Genomic DNA, 15200 nt, shown 5'->3' with positions numbered 1-15200 from the left:
TGAGGTCCCTGCGGGCCGGGCTGGGGATCCGGCAGGGGATCCGCAGCATCCCGGCAGGCTCTGCAGGGCTCTCGGAGTTCCACTGACCTCTAGTGGCACAGCCCGAGCCGAGTGCCAGCCTCCTGCTCTACCTGAGCCGTGTCCCCTCCTGTCCCCTACTCCCTTCTCCTGTCCATCCCCTACTCCCTGCTCTGTCCCTGGGCTCTGCACAGAGCCTGGATTTAGGGCAGGATTGAGCACCGGACAGCCTCAAACCCTGTTTCTCAGTGCTCACTCTCACACAGATGACTCAGTGGTCTCCTAACACCTTATTTTACAGCGTGTTTACAACCAGTAACAACCTTTATTATTTACTGTTCTTGTTCCTGGGTGATTTATTCCTGGCTTTCATACAAGAAGTTGTTCCTGTCTAACAAACTCTGGGTGGGTTTGGGGGCTGAGGCAGTTGCTAGTGGCATCTCTTTCTAGTGGTTAAAGGAATTTCCTTTCATTCCTTCTTTTAAACAAAAAGAACAGAGTAACATGTAGCATCTGGAGAAGTGCATGGTGTTGAATTGAGGAGAAGCTGATGATGTATCCATGCTGTAATATCTGTCTCTGCATTTTGAGTCTGATTCCAGTCTTTTGAGGACAGCAAATGTTTCTGTGAGGGGAGAGCTAAAGGAAGTAGGAAGAAAACTCTGAAAACAGAACTTTTTTTGTCTCTTGTCTTTAAAAACTGAATTCCTCTCTGCAACTAGGCATAAACCCATCAATTATTAATTAAATAGCACATCCTGAATGTAAAAACAAAGCTGTGTGTGCGGCAGATTGACAGTTTGGGGTTTTGTTAGAGCTTCAGGAAAAGTAAATTCTGCTTTTACAGAAAGTGCACACAGAGATTGCTGAATGTATTTCCTCTCTTCCTTGTCCAGATGAGTCCAAAGCAGAGCCTAGCCTTTCCAAAGCGCCTGTTGAGCAGCTGAAGGCTGAGCTGGCTGAGCTCAGGACACTGTCTGTGGACCAGACTCAGTGGGAAGGTAAGAGGGATGCAAGTTACAACTACCCCGCATTCACTGTTCCAAAAGCTGCCTGAATAAAGTGTGGCTAATGCTGGCCAAAGCCACAGCAAGAGTTACTGCCATTGCTACCTGAAGCTGGAAATCCTTCAGAGGTGATAATCCTTCCAACTATTAATACATATATTTTAATGTCAGATGTACTGCTCTTGGGAAATTTGGGACTCCATCTTTGCGAGGATCACTTGGTGCCACACCAGTCTCTGCAGCCCCACTCCTGGGCTCACCTGGTGACCTGGGCCCCCTTTCATATGTTAAAGTATACATTTCACTTGTTCTTCTTGCTGCTGTGGGGGGTTGCAAATGTTCCATGCCTGCTGTCCTGGTTCCTCTCTGCCCCTGTCGCCTCCCCGCAGATGTGCCAGCACAGATTGCCATGATTTCAGACAGACTCCGGAGTGTCCTGAGTGACAGCAATGATGAGAATGAAGCCGCTCCTTTGAATTCTCCAATCCCAGTCTCCATTCCTGCCCCCAGGCTGGAACCCTGCCATCGGAGTGTGAGTACCATCTGGCTTGGGGAGAGAAACAATGGGGCTGGGAAAAATGCATCTGGATGGTAGCTGTGAAAGGCTGCTTTGTCTGCGGAGAGCAGGAAATGCGCTTCCCCTTTTGTCTGCCTTGTCCTGCCTTGCACAGAATATTCATGTATCTTAACCTCCTGGAAGTTATTGGATGACAAGATCTAGAGGTATGTTCTGGCAGAGCAGTCCTGGGATGAGCAAGGCTTTCCTCAGCAGCCTTGTCTAGGTATTTGTTGTGTGCTGGGATCATTCCTGGGCTGTTAGGGGTTTAATTTTCCATCCTTAGTGCCAGTGGATCTGTACAAGTTGGAATGAATATCATTAACCAGTGTGTCTCCTTGTTTTAATATCAGGAAACATAATATACACAAAGCAGAAAACCAGGTCTAGATATCCAGCCTGACAAGCAGGAATTAGCAGTGTGGTTTTCATTCCAGGTTTATTCCTGGTTTTTATTCCTGTTTTTTTTTTAATTTCAGGTTGTTGATCTTTTGCTGACATCATTCTGCCAAACCCTAATAGCTGCTTCCTCTTTTAACCCTCCTGACAGGTAAGATGTGAGTCAAAGAGTAGGGAAATCAGAATGGGTTGATACACCAGAATTCCATCACTTTTCCAGGGGCATAGAGGAACTTGAGCTGCTCATTCCCACTGTGCTAGGCTGGCAGCTGCAGGCTGCTTCACTCAGAGCTTCTACACTCTGAGAATTAACGTGCTTTGAAGTATTTGCGTAAATAAAACATGTTTCTCCTCTGTTGTTACTGATCCCTGCAGAAAAGTGGCCTTTGCTCTGTTCTGTGCTCTGTGACAAGGTTTAAACACTCCCCACAAACACGATGTGATCGTGCACATGTTTGCAGCTCAGTGGTGGGGGATGGCAATGAAGCAAATCCTTTTTGTTCTGGAATTACTTCCCCTTGGCAGGGACTCATTTGCTTCTGGCCTGGCTGAGGAGGGAGAGGCAGCACTGCTCTGCCCCTGGAAGAACTGTTGATAGCCACGTTCTTCATGATGTAGCAGAGTCTGTAAACATTATGAGCAACATGTCAGTGGAAAATCACTTTGTTGGAAAACAGCAGCGTGCTGAGGAGCTGGCTGGGCTCCCAGCTGGGGCTGCTCTCCGGAGGGCAGCGTGCTCTGGCAACCAGAGCATCCTTCCCTCTCTTACAGTGCTTTGCCCTGGAGCAGATGAATCAGTGCTAAAAACCTGTGCTGGGAAGTCGCTGTGATAAACAAGAGTCCCAGGAAATCGTTTTTAACCCAACTCCCACCTGATCTCCTCGAGGATGGGTTTTTCTGGGAGCTGGGTGGAAAAGTCCCTCCCTCCCTTCCTCTGCTATGTAGCAGGACCTTGTGATACCAACTTCTTTTTGCTTTGTTTTTGATCCCATTTATTGCTCTGCCTCTGTTTACCTTGTGCTGAGGCTGTGCCCCAGGCAGCTCCTCCTCCCCTTGTTGTCACCTCAGAGGCCACTTTGGCCTTCTGAGATGACAACAAGTATGTGGGATATCATCAAGTATGTGAGGCAGGACACTGGTGAGGGTCATGTCTGTAGGGGTTCTCTGCTTAGGTACCACAAAAGTGCCCCTTCCTTCGAGCCTGTAAAGGGAATGATAATTGTGGGGTATTTACAGACAAGGATGGCTCAGCTCCACGGTGTTTAAGCATTTTTAATCACCTCTTCCTGCATCGGGGATAAATGAAATAAGTCTGTGGTTTCTCCTTCTGCAGGCAGGGCCCATGCCTCTCCTTGTTGGTGAAGATGATGTGTGGACACAGGAATCTCTTACCTGCACTTCTGGCCAGGCTCTGTCAGCTCATTTATCATCAGGTCAGTTTTCCAACCAGGAATCCTATGGCTATAGTGTGCTGAGGACTATCCTAATCCACTTCCTGGGCTGGGGGGCATGGACCTGTCTAGGCTGCACTGTGAAGGGACTTCACTGGCCTCCAGGCTTCCCAAAATAATCCCATTTTGGTCAAATAGTATGGAGTTACCCTCAGGAATGTGAGGTGAATGTTTTCCTACAGAAACACTGCTGCGGAAGGTAAATGCATTCTAGATACATTTTAACAGAAGCTAAAATAGGCAAGTTGAGGAAGGAGGCAAAAGAAAAATAGTGAAATGCTTCGTTCCTAAACTTCCACATCAAATAATTCACTTGTAAAAACTTAAAAATAAAATAAAACCCCCCAAATCTGGGCCTCAGCAGTGCATGATTTCCTTATTAAAGAATTGTGTGGTTTATTTTCTCTACCCTGTGATATTGCAAGGGTGGAAGTAAAAGGCTGATAGACCAAACTAGCTGTCAGAGAAGATAAAAAGCCTTGAGAAACCCAGATTCTGAATTTACAGTGAGTTGCTTTAAGTTGCTGTGTTACAGAAACCTCCACTTCTGCTGCAGATTGTGTCTCATCAGTTTGATTGATATTGCTCAACTAATTGGTCAGTGGGCAGAAGCAACATTCTGCTGCTTCATTAATTCAGAGCTTTTTCCATGAGAAAGGTCCTTTTGGTGCAAAAGGAATGTTACAATGATATAGATGAAGTATTACAATGTTAGAAATGAAATGTTAAAGTGTTACAATGGAAATGTCACAATGAGACAAAATGCTACAATATTATAAAGGAAGTGTTACAAAGTCACAAGCAAAATTTCTTTAGTTCTTTATTTATTTTGCCTTTCAGGGTCCTTCCCTGACTGATGTTCATATTTTAGGACTAGCAGCTTTTGTGATCCACTTAAGTGAATCGAGAGCTTTAATTCCTGGAGTAGAAGCCAGTTTTGGGATCTCCCAGCCTGTTCCTGAAAAGGCCTTTTCCGTCTCTGAGTACTGGACCTGCTTGCTCATGTGCAGGACAGAAGAGTCATTTGCCTTCTGCATGAGGTGAGATGGTGCATCCACCACCTCCTTGTTTCTCCAGCTGAAGGGTTTTTGGGATGCTGGGAAAGCTCCCATGGAGGATTTGCAGAGCATGTGGAGGGGATTGAACTAACCAGATAATGGAATTCCTTCTTTTTCTCTCTCAGGTTTTGCACTGCAGCAGCAACTTATGCGATGTGCAAGTTCTCATCGTGTTCTCATGAAGATTTTTGTGCCTTGATTCCTCCTGGCCTGATTAAAAAGGTAAAAGGGTGAAAGTTTTGCCGTTTTCTATGAGAAAGTTCAGTCTCAGCCCAATTTCCTGCTGCAGGGCCCTGTGCAAATATAACTTACACCAAGAAAACAGTATAAAAGTACATCTTTGTACCCTCCCCTCTTACCCCTTGGTGTATCAGCTGGTTTGGCAGTTCCACACAACCAGAGGTGGCTGTTTCTGTGACAACCACGTGCAGGGTGTTGTGTCTTTGTTCCAGCTGCAGCACCTTGTGCCTCGGCTGAGCTTGGAAGCTCGAGGGGTCCTGTGTGAGGAGGACAAAACTGCCCTAACCTGGAGCTCCCTGTCCTGCCCCTCTCTGAACTACAGAAGAGCCAGCCTGTGTTTGTGGAAGCAAGCACTCTTCCAAGAGCTCTTAAAGGAAAAAGCATTCCAGGTACAAATCTTTTCCATGCCTTAAATTCACCCTGTAATTCTCATTTTTTAGATCTGCCCTCTGCAATTTCCTTATTAGTGATCAAAAGCTTCTTGTAAGGGCTAAATGCCTGAAAAGTTGGCCTGACAGCTGAGTCATGTGGGCTGGGATGTGTATTCAGTGTTATTTGTGGATTGTGATGGTAATGATATGATAGAAAGAGAAAACCAGAGGTAAAACCTTGTGTCCTACTTCTTGGAAAAGCAGGAAGCTTGGCAAGCTATACCATATCAGTAGGAAACTGCAGAACTGTAGAACAAAGGCTTGTCCATCACCTTGGCTCCCTGCTGTGCTCTCTGTAAAGCGATGGTGAGACAAATAACTGAAAATCTTTGCTTTTTTGGTGCTTTGCCTAAATATCAATGTTCCCATGAGCCCCCTGTGCTCATGGGAACCCCCTCTTGGATTGCTTAGCTCTGCCTTGCTGGAAGCAGGTCACCATCTCAGCTCTTCTCTTTGTACCACCCTTGTGGTGTGTCTGATTTGACAGACTTTCCTTTTTTAACCTACTTCCTCTAAAACCAGTTTGTCTTTGTGCAGAGAAGTTTGTGGTGTTCCTAGAATGACTCCTTGTGCTTGCTCAAAGTGCAGGGCTGAAATACCTCTGTGTTACAACCTCCCTTTGATGCTTACACCACCCTGTCTGACTGAGGTGCTTTGCTCCTTTTAGCCTTTATTTCTAATAACACACGTTTGTTCTGGTATCTGGGCTTGCAGGTGATGAGTGTGGTTGGAAATGTCAAAGGGGTGGGTGTGTGTGAGACAGGCTTTACGGGTTCTCTGTGAATTTTTGAAGGCCAATTGGGTTTTAGCTTGGATTTCCTACAAGAGAAACAGGACAAAAACTTCCTTGGGTTGTTGTCCCCTGTTTCATGTCTTTCAATCCACACGGGATTGTGTCTGGGGATGAAGGTGCATTTTATGTTGGAAAGCAGGTGGCTGTTCTGCACAAGTGACTTGCCTTGCTGTTCTCCCCCATTAATAAATTCTTGCTTTTCCCAGCTGTCTTTCAGAGAGTGGCTGCTGATGGAGCTTGAGGTGTGCCCTGAAAAGGATATTCTCTCTGCTTCAGAAAGGTAAGTGCAGAGGGGCTCTTGGAAAGGGAGCAGTCCAAGAGTCTCCCACCCAAATTAGGGCAAAGCACTGAAAACCAGGAAGTAAATAAACAGCTACTGGAGGACACAAATGCCTGTTGCCTGCTGTGGTTTGTCCTGAGCTAAGCACTGCTGGAATGAGGGGTGTGTGTGTTAACCTACAGAAGGCCAGGTTGGACAGGGCTTGGAGCAACCTGTGGAAGGGTCCCTGCCCATGGCAGGGGCTAGAACAAGATAAGCTCTAAGGTCCCTTCCCACCCAAACCATTCTGGGATTCTATGAAGCTCACCAATATAGCCTGTATGTGCAGCCCTTCCAAATAACTTGGCACAAAACGTCCCCACTTCCGCATCCAAGAGCTGACTGGCATCGGGATGGGTGGGATCTGCTGGAGGACTCTTCATGTCTGTGCTTATGTGCTGCTTTTGTCTGATCACACATCATTCATCACACTTGGTGTGTGAGCTTCCTTTTACATCAAGGAAAGGGCACCATTCAAATAGATTTCCCATCTCCTCCTTTTTTACATTTCAGGCAGGATTTCCATTACTGGGCCATCTATCAACGGTACCTTCCTGCACCTTCCGCTGCTGGTGGCTGTGATGGAGACCTGGAGAAGGCATGTGGAGTTATTATCAATGCCCTCCTGGATTCCTCACAGAGGTATCTGTATTGTGACTTCCATTGCTAATAACCTTGAAGCTGTGAATGGGAGCTTGTCCCTTCCATGGGACTATGGAAGCCATTCCCTTCTGGTCTGGCTGGAAGTGGGAGTTGGGAGGTGGCCCTGAGTGACTCACCAGTCTTTGCATAAGCATCTTGCTTTAGGTGACAGAGGTCTGGGGCTGCAGCCATAGAGAAGCCCTAGTCTGGCTGTCTTTTTTTAAGTTGACTTTGTACTCAGATTTGTTCGGCCAGACAAGCACCAATTCCCTGGGGGAGTGGCTGGAGCTGGAAAATGAGGAGGGAGGTTAGGGGAGAGCTGCTGTCTCAGCTACAGCTTATTTAAGGCACATTAATGTTTGAGCTCTGTGTTCATCTGAAGCATCTGACTGTATTTGAACTGTGCTGTGCCCCAGGCTAACAGGGTTGGTGACCTCATGTGTCTCTTCTTTTCAGGCTGGACCTGGGTGGCTGTGGCCAGTCGAAGATGTCACTTAGCCCTGAGATCCTCTGCAGGCTGCAGGTGATTTTAGACTGTGATGTGTTACCTGGATGTTCAATCCTAGAACTTGACCAAAGTATTCCCTTACACCCTGGTGCTTGTGAGTCTCCATTTGGTTCTCATGTGTGAGCAGTGGGATGGGGATTGAGACAGGTTTTTCTTATTGATCTCTGTGTTTCTTCAGAGAAACAAAGAGGGTTTGAGTGCAGGCTGATGTGTAGCCCTGACTGTTTCCCCCCACACTCTGTTCAGGAGCTGGTGCTGGAGCTGAGCTGTAGGCAAAAGCTGCGTCTCAGCTGCTCGGCTGCCCAGAGACACTTCCTGTTTGAGATTCTCCAGGGAAGACTGAGAGACAGAAAGCATGGATCTGCTTTGGAAGAGCAGCTGTGGAGGCAGCAGGAGCTGCTGCTGCACAGAAGGCAAGTGTAGGTCTGAGCAGCTGGGAATAACTCCACCAACACTGCTGCTCAGAGCAGGACAGTGTGTGTGATGCGTCCTCCCCTCTGATTCCACAGCAAGTGACTGACACTGTATGTCATGGTGACAGTTGTGCAAGGGACACTTATTCCCTGGTGCTCACCTCGTTTAACTTCATTTGCATGTGTTGTCTTTGGCTATCTGTTGCCCTATTAGTAGACTGGATTTCAAAGGCCACACATCTTCATGGGGAGGCTGATTCTCTTCTTGACAGTAACCTCAATTTTTCATTTTTCCCTGCCTAAGGATTCTGGTCGGGCTCCCTGCATCTGCTCTGATCACCACGTGTTGGAAAGGAAGGAAAACAGTGTTAGACTGTGAAGACTTTTTTCATTTTGTGAACTCAGAGCTGGTATGTATTGTGAGCCAAACAGTAATTCTTTGTTGGTAAATGCTCTAGATAAGGGTCAGGGGGTCAAGTGCAGCCGAACTGCCCAGTGTTCCTGTGAAGGCCTGGAAGGGGCTGAGCATGAACCCCTCTGCAATCCCTCTGTCATGCCAGGGCCTTTAACTGATTTGCTGTAGAGTGGGATCCTCCTCATCCTCCTGTGAAAATACTCTAGGAAACATCCAGAAACATCCCTGCAGCTTCCTGGGGGAAGGTCACTTGACTTGCAGGTCCCTCAGGACACTGCTTTGTGCTGAAGAGAGCTGACTTCTATTTATTCATCCCAACTGGCCTTTCCAGGCTCTCCAGCACTGTCACATTAGGCACAGCCAGAAATGTCTGTTCATCCCAAGGCTGTTAATCCATCTGCTGCTGCCACCCCAGGCACGTGGTGATCGGGGATGCAGGGACTGTGTAGCACAAGTCGTGGGGTTGCTTTATATAGAAACCACGTTTCTGCCATCAGGATTCACAGGGTGATCTGTGCTTTCTGAGCCCTGTTCTGCCAGACACTCAAAATGCTCTAAGAAAATAATATTCCAAAGGGAAGGAATTATTTTTTTTTTTGTTTCCCTTTCCTTGTCTTCCTGCAGAAAAATGTCTGTTCCAGAGGGTACGCGCTCTCCTACGACATCACAGCTCACTTCTTCAGGGTAACTGCTGCTTTTGTCACTGCCTCACTGTCCCTGCTCAGAGGTTCCCTTCCCAGGACACCTGATACACGAGGTGTGCCCTTTGTACCCTTGTTTTGAGAACTCCTAGTGTAATTCCAAGAAGAGCAGTAATCCAGGATAATGAGGAGAGATGGCAGGAGGAAGTAGTGATATAGGTGAATTTTAATACAATGCAGTAAAGCTGGTGGGGGAAGGAGCTGTTGAGCACGTGCTTCTTTTGCTGAGCCATGCTGACCCCTACAGTTATCTCTGATTACTTCACATGGCTCAGTAAGGGACTTCAAGCAGCAGAGACATATGTGTGGAGTCATCCTGTCATTTATCCTCTTCCAGGGCCTGCTCAATGCCAGCTTGGACTGTGAGGAGGCAGCAGAGGGGGTCAACGATGCTCTAACAGCCTGTCAAACCAAATGTCCCCTGGTGCTCCTCTCTGCAGCGGTAACTTCTCACTTTGGCTGAAGAGTGCTGGGAGAAATTCAGCACCAGTTCAGAGCACTTGTTTTAAGTGTTATTAAAGTGTGCAACATTTAACAGAAACTCTTAATGCCTTTGGAAAATTCCAGGTTGTTTTTGAGCCCTTGGTATCGCTGAACCCAGCTCTGGGTTCCCTGTGTGTTGCCACAGGGGCTGTTTCAGACTGGGGAGCTGATGCACTATGGGGGGCTGGTTGTTACATCCCAAGCAACCAAAATGCCCAGGTTTTTTTCTCTGTCCTGTGTGTAACTCCTCGTGTGCTATTTCACACGGGGATACACATTTTGTTGCATGTGGTGAGTGTGGACATCACCCCTGTGGAACTGTTCTTTCATTCTGACTGGTCCTGCTAAAGGAGTTCCAGGGCACCGTGGTATGAGCATGGTCACAAATGACCCGCTGCATTTCCAGGGTGTGAAATTTCTGATGTGTTTATGCACAACTTGGACTTTTTCATTAAGGAGAGGGGAAAAACCCCCTTTCTTTGAGTACCTGGCTGTACCTGACTGCAACCAACCACTGAGCACACCACCACTAATGCTGCTGGTTTCCATCTTTGTCCCCAGCTGTGGTGGCCAAGGCTGGAGCCAGTACTTTGCTCTCAGTGGAAGAGACTCTTTGGGGCTCCACTTGCAGAAGAGCTGGACAGACTGAGGGGCTGGCAGTCCTCAGGTACCAGGTGTGTGTGAGGGATGGAGTGTGGAGCTGCTGTCCTGGAAGGACCAGCCCCGGGAGCCCTGGAATGCTCATGTGGGCTGAGCCTTGCAGGACAGCTCTACACAGACTCTTTTGTAGGGTTTAAACTCAAAATGGGTCATTATAATTATTTAGTCTGGCCCTGTGTGTAATGTGGGTCAGAGTGCTTCCCCATAAGGAAAAGGGAATCTCTGTAGAAGAGGCTGGAAGGCAGAGTCCTGGTTAGACAAAGCCTTAGCACAGTGTTGTTATTCCCTGGAGCTGCCACACCCTTTGCTCCCTGGATTTGGGGAATCTGGGCTCCTGAAGCTGCTGACTGGCTGTTCACTTCCCTCTTTACCTGTCCTTATGCTGTATGTCAGTGCCCTGCAGCTTTTCTCCAAAAGCTGGGAATTGATGTAAGAATCTCCTTGCAGGTTATGGCAGGTGATAAGCACATGCTTCTGTAGTGTAGAGTTAACTACCTGTCCAACGGCTGATAAAAGAGATTTGGGAATTCTTCTGCCTGATGCTAGACTGTTTTTTTTTTCTTACACTGTCTCCATGTAACATCCAACTGCAGGGAAAAAAATGCAGAGAATAATTTATTTTTTGGTCTCAGTCACAAACTTGCATCTTTGCCCAAGTTCCCGATTTCCTCCTCATTCACAGCTGTATTTTTTCCCCTTTTTTCCCTCCAAACCCATAACATGCTTGTTTTGTTTTCCAGATTCCTTTCTTCAGGAGCTGTTTTCCCTCCCTCTGACCCTCCCTGGCTCTTGGCTGCCTTCCTCCACAGTGCCATCCTACAGCAGTCACCACGTGGACGAGGGAGAGAGGCACTGGAGAGGCTGGGGACTGATGCAGAGCAGGCAAGGCTGGGTGCATTTTATGTGTCTGCTCTTCCCAACACCCAAAAACTAGAAATAGGTGGTCTTTAACTGAGAAAAGTTGTCCTGAGATAGTGCTGTATCCCTAGTAATCCCTATTGGGAAATCTTGTGGTGGTTAATTGATGAAAAGTGACTGAAATTACCAGTTGGTAAATTCTTATCCTAAAGGCAAAGTTGTGCAAAGCTTAAACTTTTAACTCAGACTCTGGCTCCTCTGAAGTCAGGGAGGGCTATTCAACAGTGGCATTAAAAACTGAAGCTGGAGAGGGCCCTGCAGAGACTGAGAGCTTGATCCATGCTGTGCCAGGATCCCTCTCCCTCCAGCAACAGAGCAGTCCCTGTGGATTTTAGCTCAGGCAACTTGGCTGGAAGGTTAAGGAGATGCAGGAAGTTTGTGAGACAGCAGTGCAGGCATTTTAAGGGCTCTGGGAAATTGTGCTGAGAATCCCAGGGACAGATTTCTTGAGGGTCCAGGAAATGCCTCTACCTTTCACCATGCTCAATACCCTCAGTGGAGGGGAATTCTCTGAAGGGCTCTGCTGAGAAGGAAGCCAGGCTGCTGCCAAGCAGTCCTGTCTGTTGATTTTCCAGGAAAAAGTCGGGGTTAGGGCACAGTCCCTATGTCAAGAGGTTCACAGGTAACAGTGCTGAAGCAGAACCTGGGCCTCATGTTTACTCTGGCGGTTTATTGCTCCCGGCAGCGGTTACAACAGTAGCTCCTCTTCCTGTGGGATTGACTCCTCCACTGTTTGTACTGGTCTGGAGCCAGAAACTGTTGTCATTGAGGTGATATCAGCATTTAGTACACAGGCAGTAACAGCAGCTTTCACCCCCAAAATCCTGGAGAGTGCCAGGGCGAGCGAGAACTGTGGAATGGCTGAGGGTAATTGGGGTCCCAGCAGGTCAAACACACTGTGCTTGTAGTCCATCAAGGTCCAGCCTGGGAATGTACCTGGTGAAATGTTATTGGAAAGGCCAAGTTCCGAGTCACCACTGCAGGTACAACTAACAGGCACCTCCTTTCCTTGCAGCTCCTTGTTTCCCTGCTGTTCTTCTCACTCCTGGATCTCATCTCAGCCAAAATAGCACCAAAGGTAAGTTCAGCCCCGAGGGAATTCCCATGACATGTGTCTGATCAGTTTGGTTTGCTGCCCAAAACTGCTTTGTACCAGCACTGGGAAGGCTGGGAGCTTGTTCTACCAGGAGGAAGGGATCAGCAACACCCCAGACAAGCCTGCTGAAAGCTCTTCTGTGCCCATCAGATTAAACCTGTGTTTTCCTCTCGCTGACGCTATCTCCCCTTTCACTAATTTTATTTCTCTTCCTGAATGATTTACTATTTGCAGTTTCCTGTTCAGACCTTACACCTCCCAGGTAGCGCAGGAACCTCATATCTCTCTAAGCTTTTATGCAGCATTTCACATCTGTCAGATGATGTTTTTCCTCAGGCTGGAATGTGGTACTTCATGGGAGAAGGGGTCCCCAGGAAGGAGGAACATTACTTTCCAAATGATTTAATGCTATTAAGTGGAGGAGCAAAGATGACAGGCTACTTCCAGCTGCTGTCTGCCCTGAGCATCCTCCTGCCTGTGAAGGCTTGTTTCTGTCCCTTTGCTGTCACCTCAGCTTTGAAGTGCAACCATTTGTGGAGTCACCTCACAGATTGGATCAGGGAGCAGATTCAAGGCAAAAATAACCATTTGGTCTCAGTCTGCCTGTGGGAGAGTCTGGAGGAAGAGCCAGGGAGGAGAGAAACATCTTGAGCAGACAGAGCTGGGAGGTTAATCCAAGTAAAATGAGTAATGAAAAAAAACCCCCACAATAATCCCAAAACATGTTGTCACTAGAAAGGTTAGAGGGGACAAAACCTGCTCTGGGGAGTGTGGTGGGGTGGGAGCAGGATGTGAAGTGGATTGTTAATTGATCCAGGTTGGATGGGACTTGGAGCAACCTGGTCTAGTGGAAGGTGTCCCTGCCCATGGCAGGGGCCTGGAACTGGATGATATTTAAGGTCCTTTCCAACCTAAACCATTCCATGATGCTGCTTCCCCCTCTCTCACAAATGCTTCTTAGCTGAGCCCTGTGGTAGCCTGATTTAGTGATAGAGGCACTGCCTTGCTCCACTGCCCAATGCCCTGGGGGAATCCAGGCTGCCAAGTAAGGAGAATGACTTGGGCTAAATATTTAATGTCCTTTAACAGAGCACTTCATGTACAGTCTTGTGAAGGTTCCTCTGCTTTGATGCAACTAAAGCCCAAGACAAATGACTTCTCCTTTCTGACACCCAGGAAGGAGTGGATTTTCAGACATCTCTGGAATGGTCCCTGGAGATCTTGCAGTGCCTAGAAGAGAGAGGCACATCCTGGCCACTTCTCTTCCATTCAGCAGAGCAAGGTGAGTCCTGTCCCCCAGGGGGTGGAAGGGTGAGGTTTGGTGCTGGCCAGGTGAGCCCATTGCTTGGGTTAGAGTGTAGCTGTGAGAGGAAGCAGCACAAAAAATACTTGAGTAAAAGCTAAAAAAAGAATCCTGTTTCTACTGCAGCATATGGAAACGCAGCTGATGATCAGGAATGACTGAACTTGGTTTTGTTCCTCCTAGTAGAGAAAACCTGAGGGGACAACTTGCTTCTCTTGCTGGTCACCACTCCCAAGCACCAGTATTTATTGTGGGCTGAAAGGAAATGGTGCAGCCCCTGTGCTGCTCTAGAAGTATGGAAGGTGAGGCCACAGAAGGTGCTGAGTGCCTCTCTCTGTCCTTCCAGGCTCTGGGAAATACTGTGTCCTGCGCAACGCGGCCTCAGACCGTCACATCCGCCTCCTGCCTGTGGCATTCTACAGGTAAAGTCCTGCTGGGCTGGGCAGGAGGTCTGAGGGGGGATGTAGGGGATGGTTTGCACCTACAGTAGCTGGTGTGCAGGTGATAGCACTACTGGCCTGGCTGTGAGCACATATTTACCTCTTACCTGAGCTGTGCAGGAGAGAACACCCGATCAGGGCAGGACTGGTGTTTAATGAGCCGCATATCTTTTGCTAAAGAACTTTTCCAGAAGTTTCCCTTCAGCCTTGTGCTCCAAACAGGGGTGTCCTGGCTGCCTTCTCTTCCTGGGGTAGCCCTACACACAATGGGACTTGTAAACCAGACACGGGCAGGGCAGCAGCTGTGTTTGCCTTGTGCCTGTGTGTGTCTCCTATGGAAGCAGAGCTAACAGAGCCTGTGTGTGACTCCTCCAGCCTCACCCCTCGCTTCCCCCGGGAGCTCCTCCGGCGAGAGCCGACCTTCCTCCTTGTGGCACTCGACTTGTACATCCAGCTGCTACGGCTCTTTGTGGAAGGAGAGGTCCTACCACAGTCTGAGCAAGACCCCACAGAGCATGTGAGTGAAGCTTGGACTCTCTTTTTTTTCTTTTAATACAGAATCCTGGAATGGTTTGGGTGGGAAGGGACCTCAAAGACCATCTTGTTGCACCCCCTTCCAGGGGCAGAGACACCTACCACTAGACCAGGTTGCTCCAAGTCCCGTCCAACCTGGCCTTGAACACTTCCAGGGATGGGGCAGCCACAGCTTCTCTGGGCAACCTGTGCCAGGGCCTCACCACCCTCACAGGGAAGAGTTTCTTCTTAATACCCAATCTCAATCTACTCTTTTTCAGCTTAAAACCTCCTGTAACTGATTCTATTCTTTAGTCCTCTTGTGTTGTGCAGGATCCCTTGGAGGTGATCTCCGTGGCCCGGCAGTTCCTGATGGGAGCCATCCCACAGTGCCTCGCCCAGAGCTTTGGGAACATACAGCCGGTACATTCAGATGTTTTCCCCTTTCTCCCAGTGTGTGGGAGCTGGGAGTGCTGCTGCTGCTGCTGCCTGCGCAGCCTTCCTGGGGCACTGATCCTGCACTGGTGCTGCGGATTTGACTGTGCCAAGCTCCATGCTTCCCTAACGTGCCCCTAAGTATTCTGTGCTTCCCTAACATGCCTGGGAGTGTTTTCTGCTTTCCTAACATGCCTGGGAGTGCTCCGTGCTTCCCTAACTTGCTTGGGTGCAGGAGGACACCTGCTGCTCAGCCGGTGCCATGGCCATGTCCTCCACCATTCCCACAAATCCTGCCCTCACGTGGCCATTCCCATTAGGTCTCTGAGGGAAACATCAAATACAGCCAAGGGCAGGTGCTGAAGTTTCCCCCTCCTCTGCTTGTGCTTGGCCAAGAGGCA

General features: G+C 48.4%; 1 protein-coding gene across 2 annotated transcripts in view; it reads left to right on the top strand.

The window, feature by feature from the left end:
• Positions 1-15200, top strand: part of FANCA (FA complementation group A) — a 33126-nt gene that overhangs the window by 17570 nt on the left and 356 nt on the right. The window contains exons 21-41 of one of the 2 annotated variants that reach the window (XM_027744566.2): positions 915-1019; positions 1415-1557; positions 2061-2131; positions 3314-3413; positions 4272-4471; positions 4615-4711; positions 4942-5118; positions 6160-6233; positions 6786-6914; positions 7371-7437; positions 7669-7835; positions 8140-8245; positions 8875-8934; positions 9289-9393; positions 9996-10108; positions 10835-10976; positions 12028-12090; positions 13285-13390; positions 13758-13833; positions 14227-14368; positions 14698-14787. In XM_027744566.2, coding sequence (XP_027600367.2) covers positions 915-1019; positions 1415-1557; positions 2061-2131; positions 3314-3413; positions 4272-4471; positions 4615-4711; positions 4942-5118; positions 6160-6233; positions 6786-6914; positions 7371-7437; positions 7669-7835; positions 8140-8245; positions 8875-8934; positions 9289-9393; positions 9996-10108; positions 10835-10976; positions 12028-12090; positions 13285-13390; positions 13758-13833; positions 14227-14368; positions 14698-14787 — 2333 coding nt within the window. Of the gene's footprint in view, positions 1-914; positions 1020-1414; positions 1558-2060; positions 2132-3313; positions 3414-4271; positions 4472-4614; positions 4712-4941; positions 5119-6159; positions 6234-6785; positions 6915-7370; positions 7438-7668; positions 7836-8139; positions 8246-8874; positions 8935-9288; positions 9394-9995; positions 10109-10834; positions 10977-12027; positions 12091-13284; positions 13391-13757; positions 13834-14226; positions 14369-14679; positions 14788-15200 lie in introns of both variants that reach the window. The other variant, XM_027744565.2, reaches the window with a different exon arrangement.

The sequence above is a fragment of the Pipra filicauda genome, unplaced genomic scaffold, assembly GCF_003945595.2.
Source record: "Pipra filicauda isolate LSUMZ 115617 unplaced genomic scaffold, ASM394559v2 scaffold357_size738173_pilon, whole genome shotgun sequence".
Lineage (NCBI taxonomy): Eukaryota > Metazoa > Chordata > Aves > Passeriformes > Pipridae > Pipra > Pipra filicauda.
This window is presented reverse-complemented; position numbering and strand designations above follow the sequence as displayed.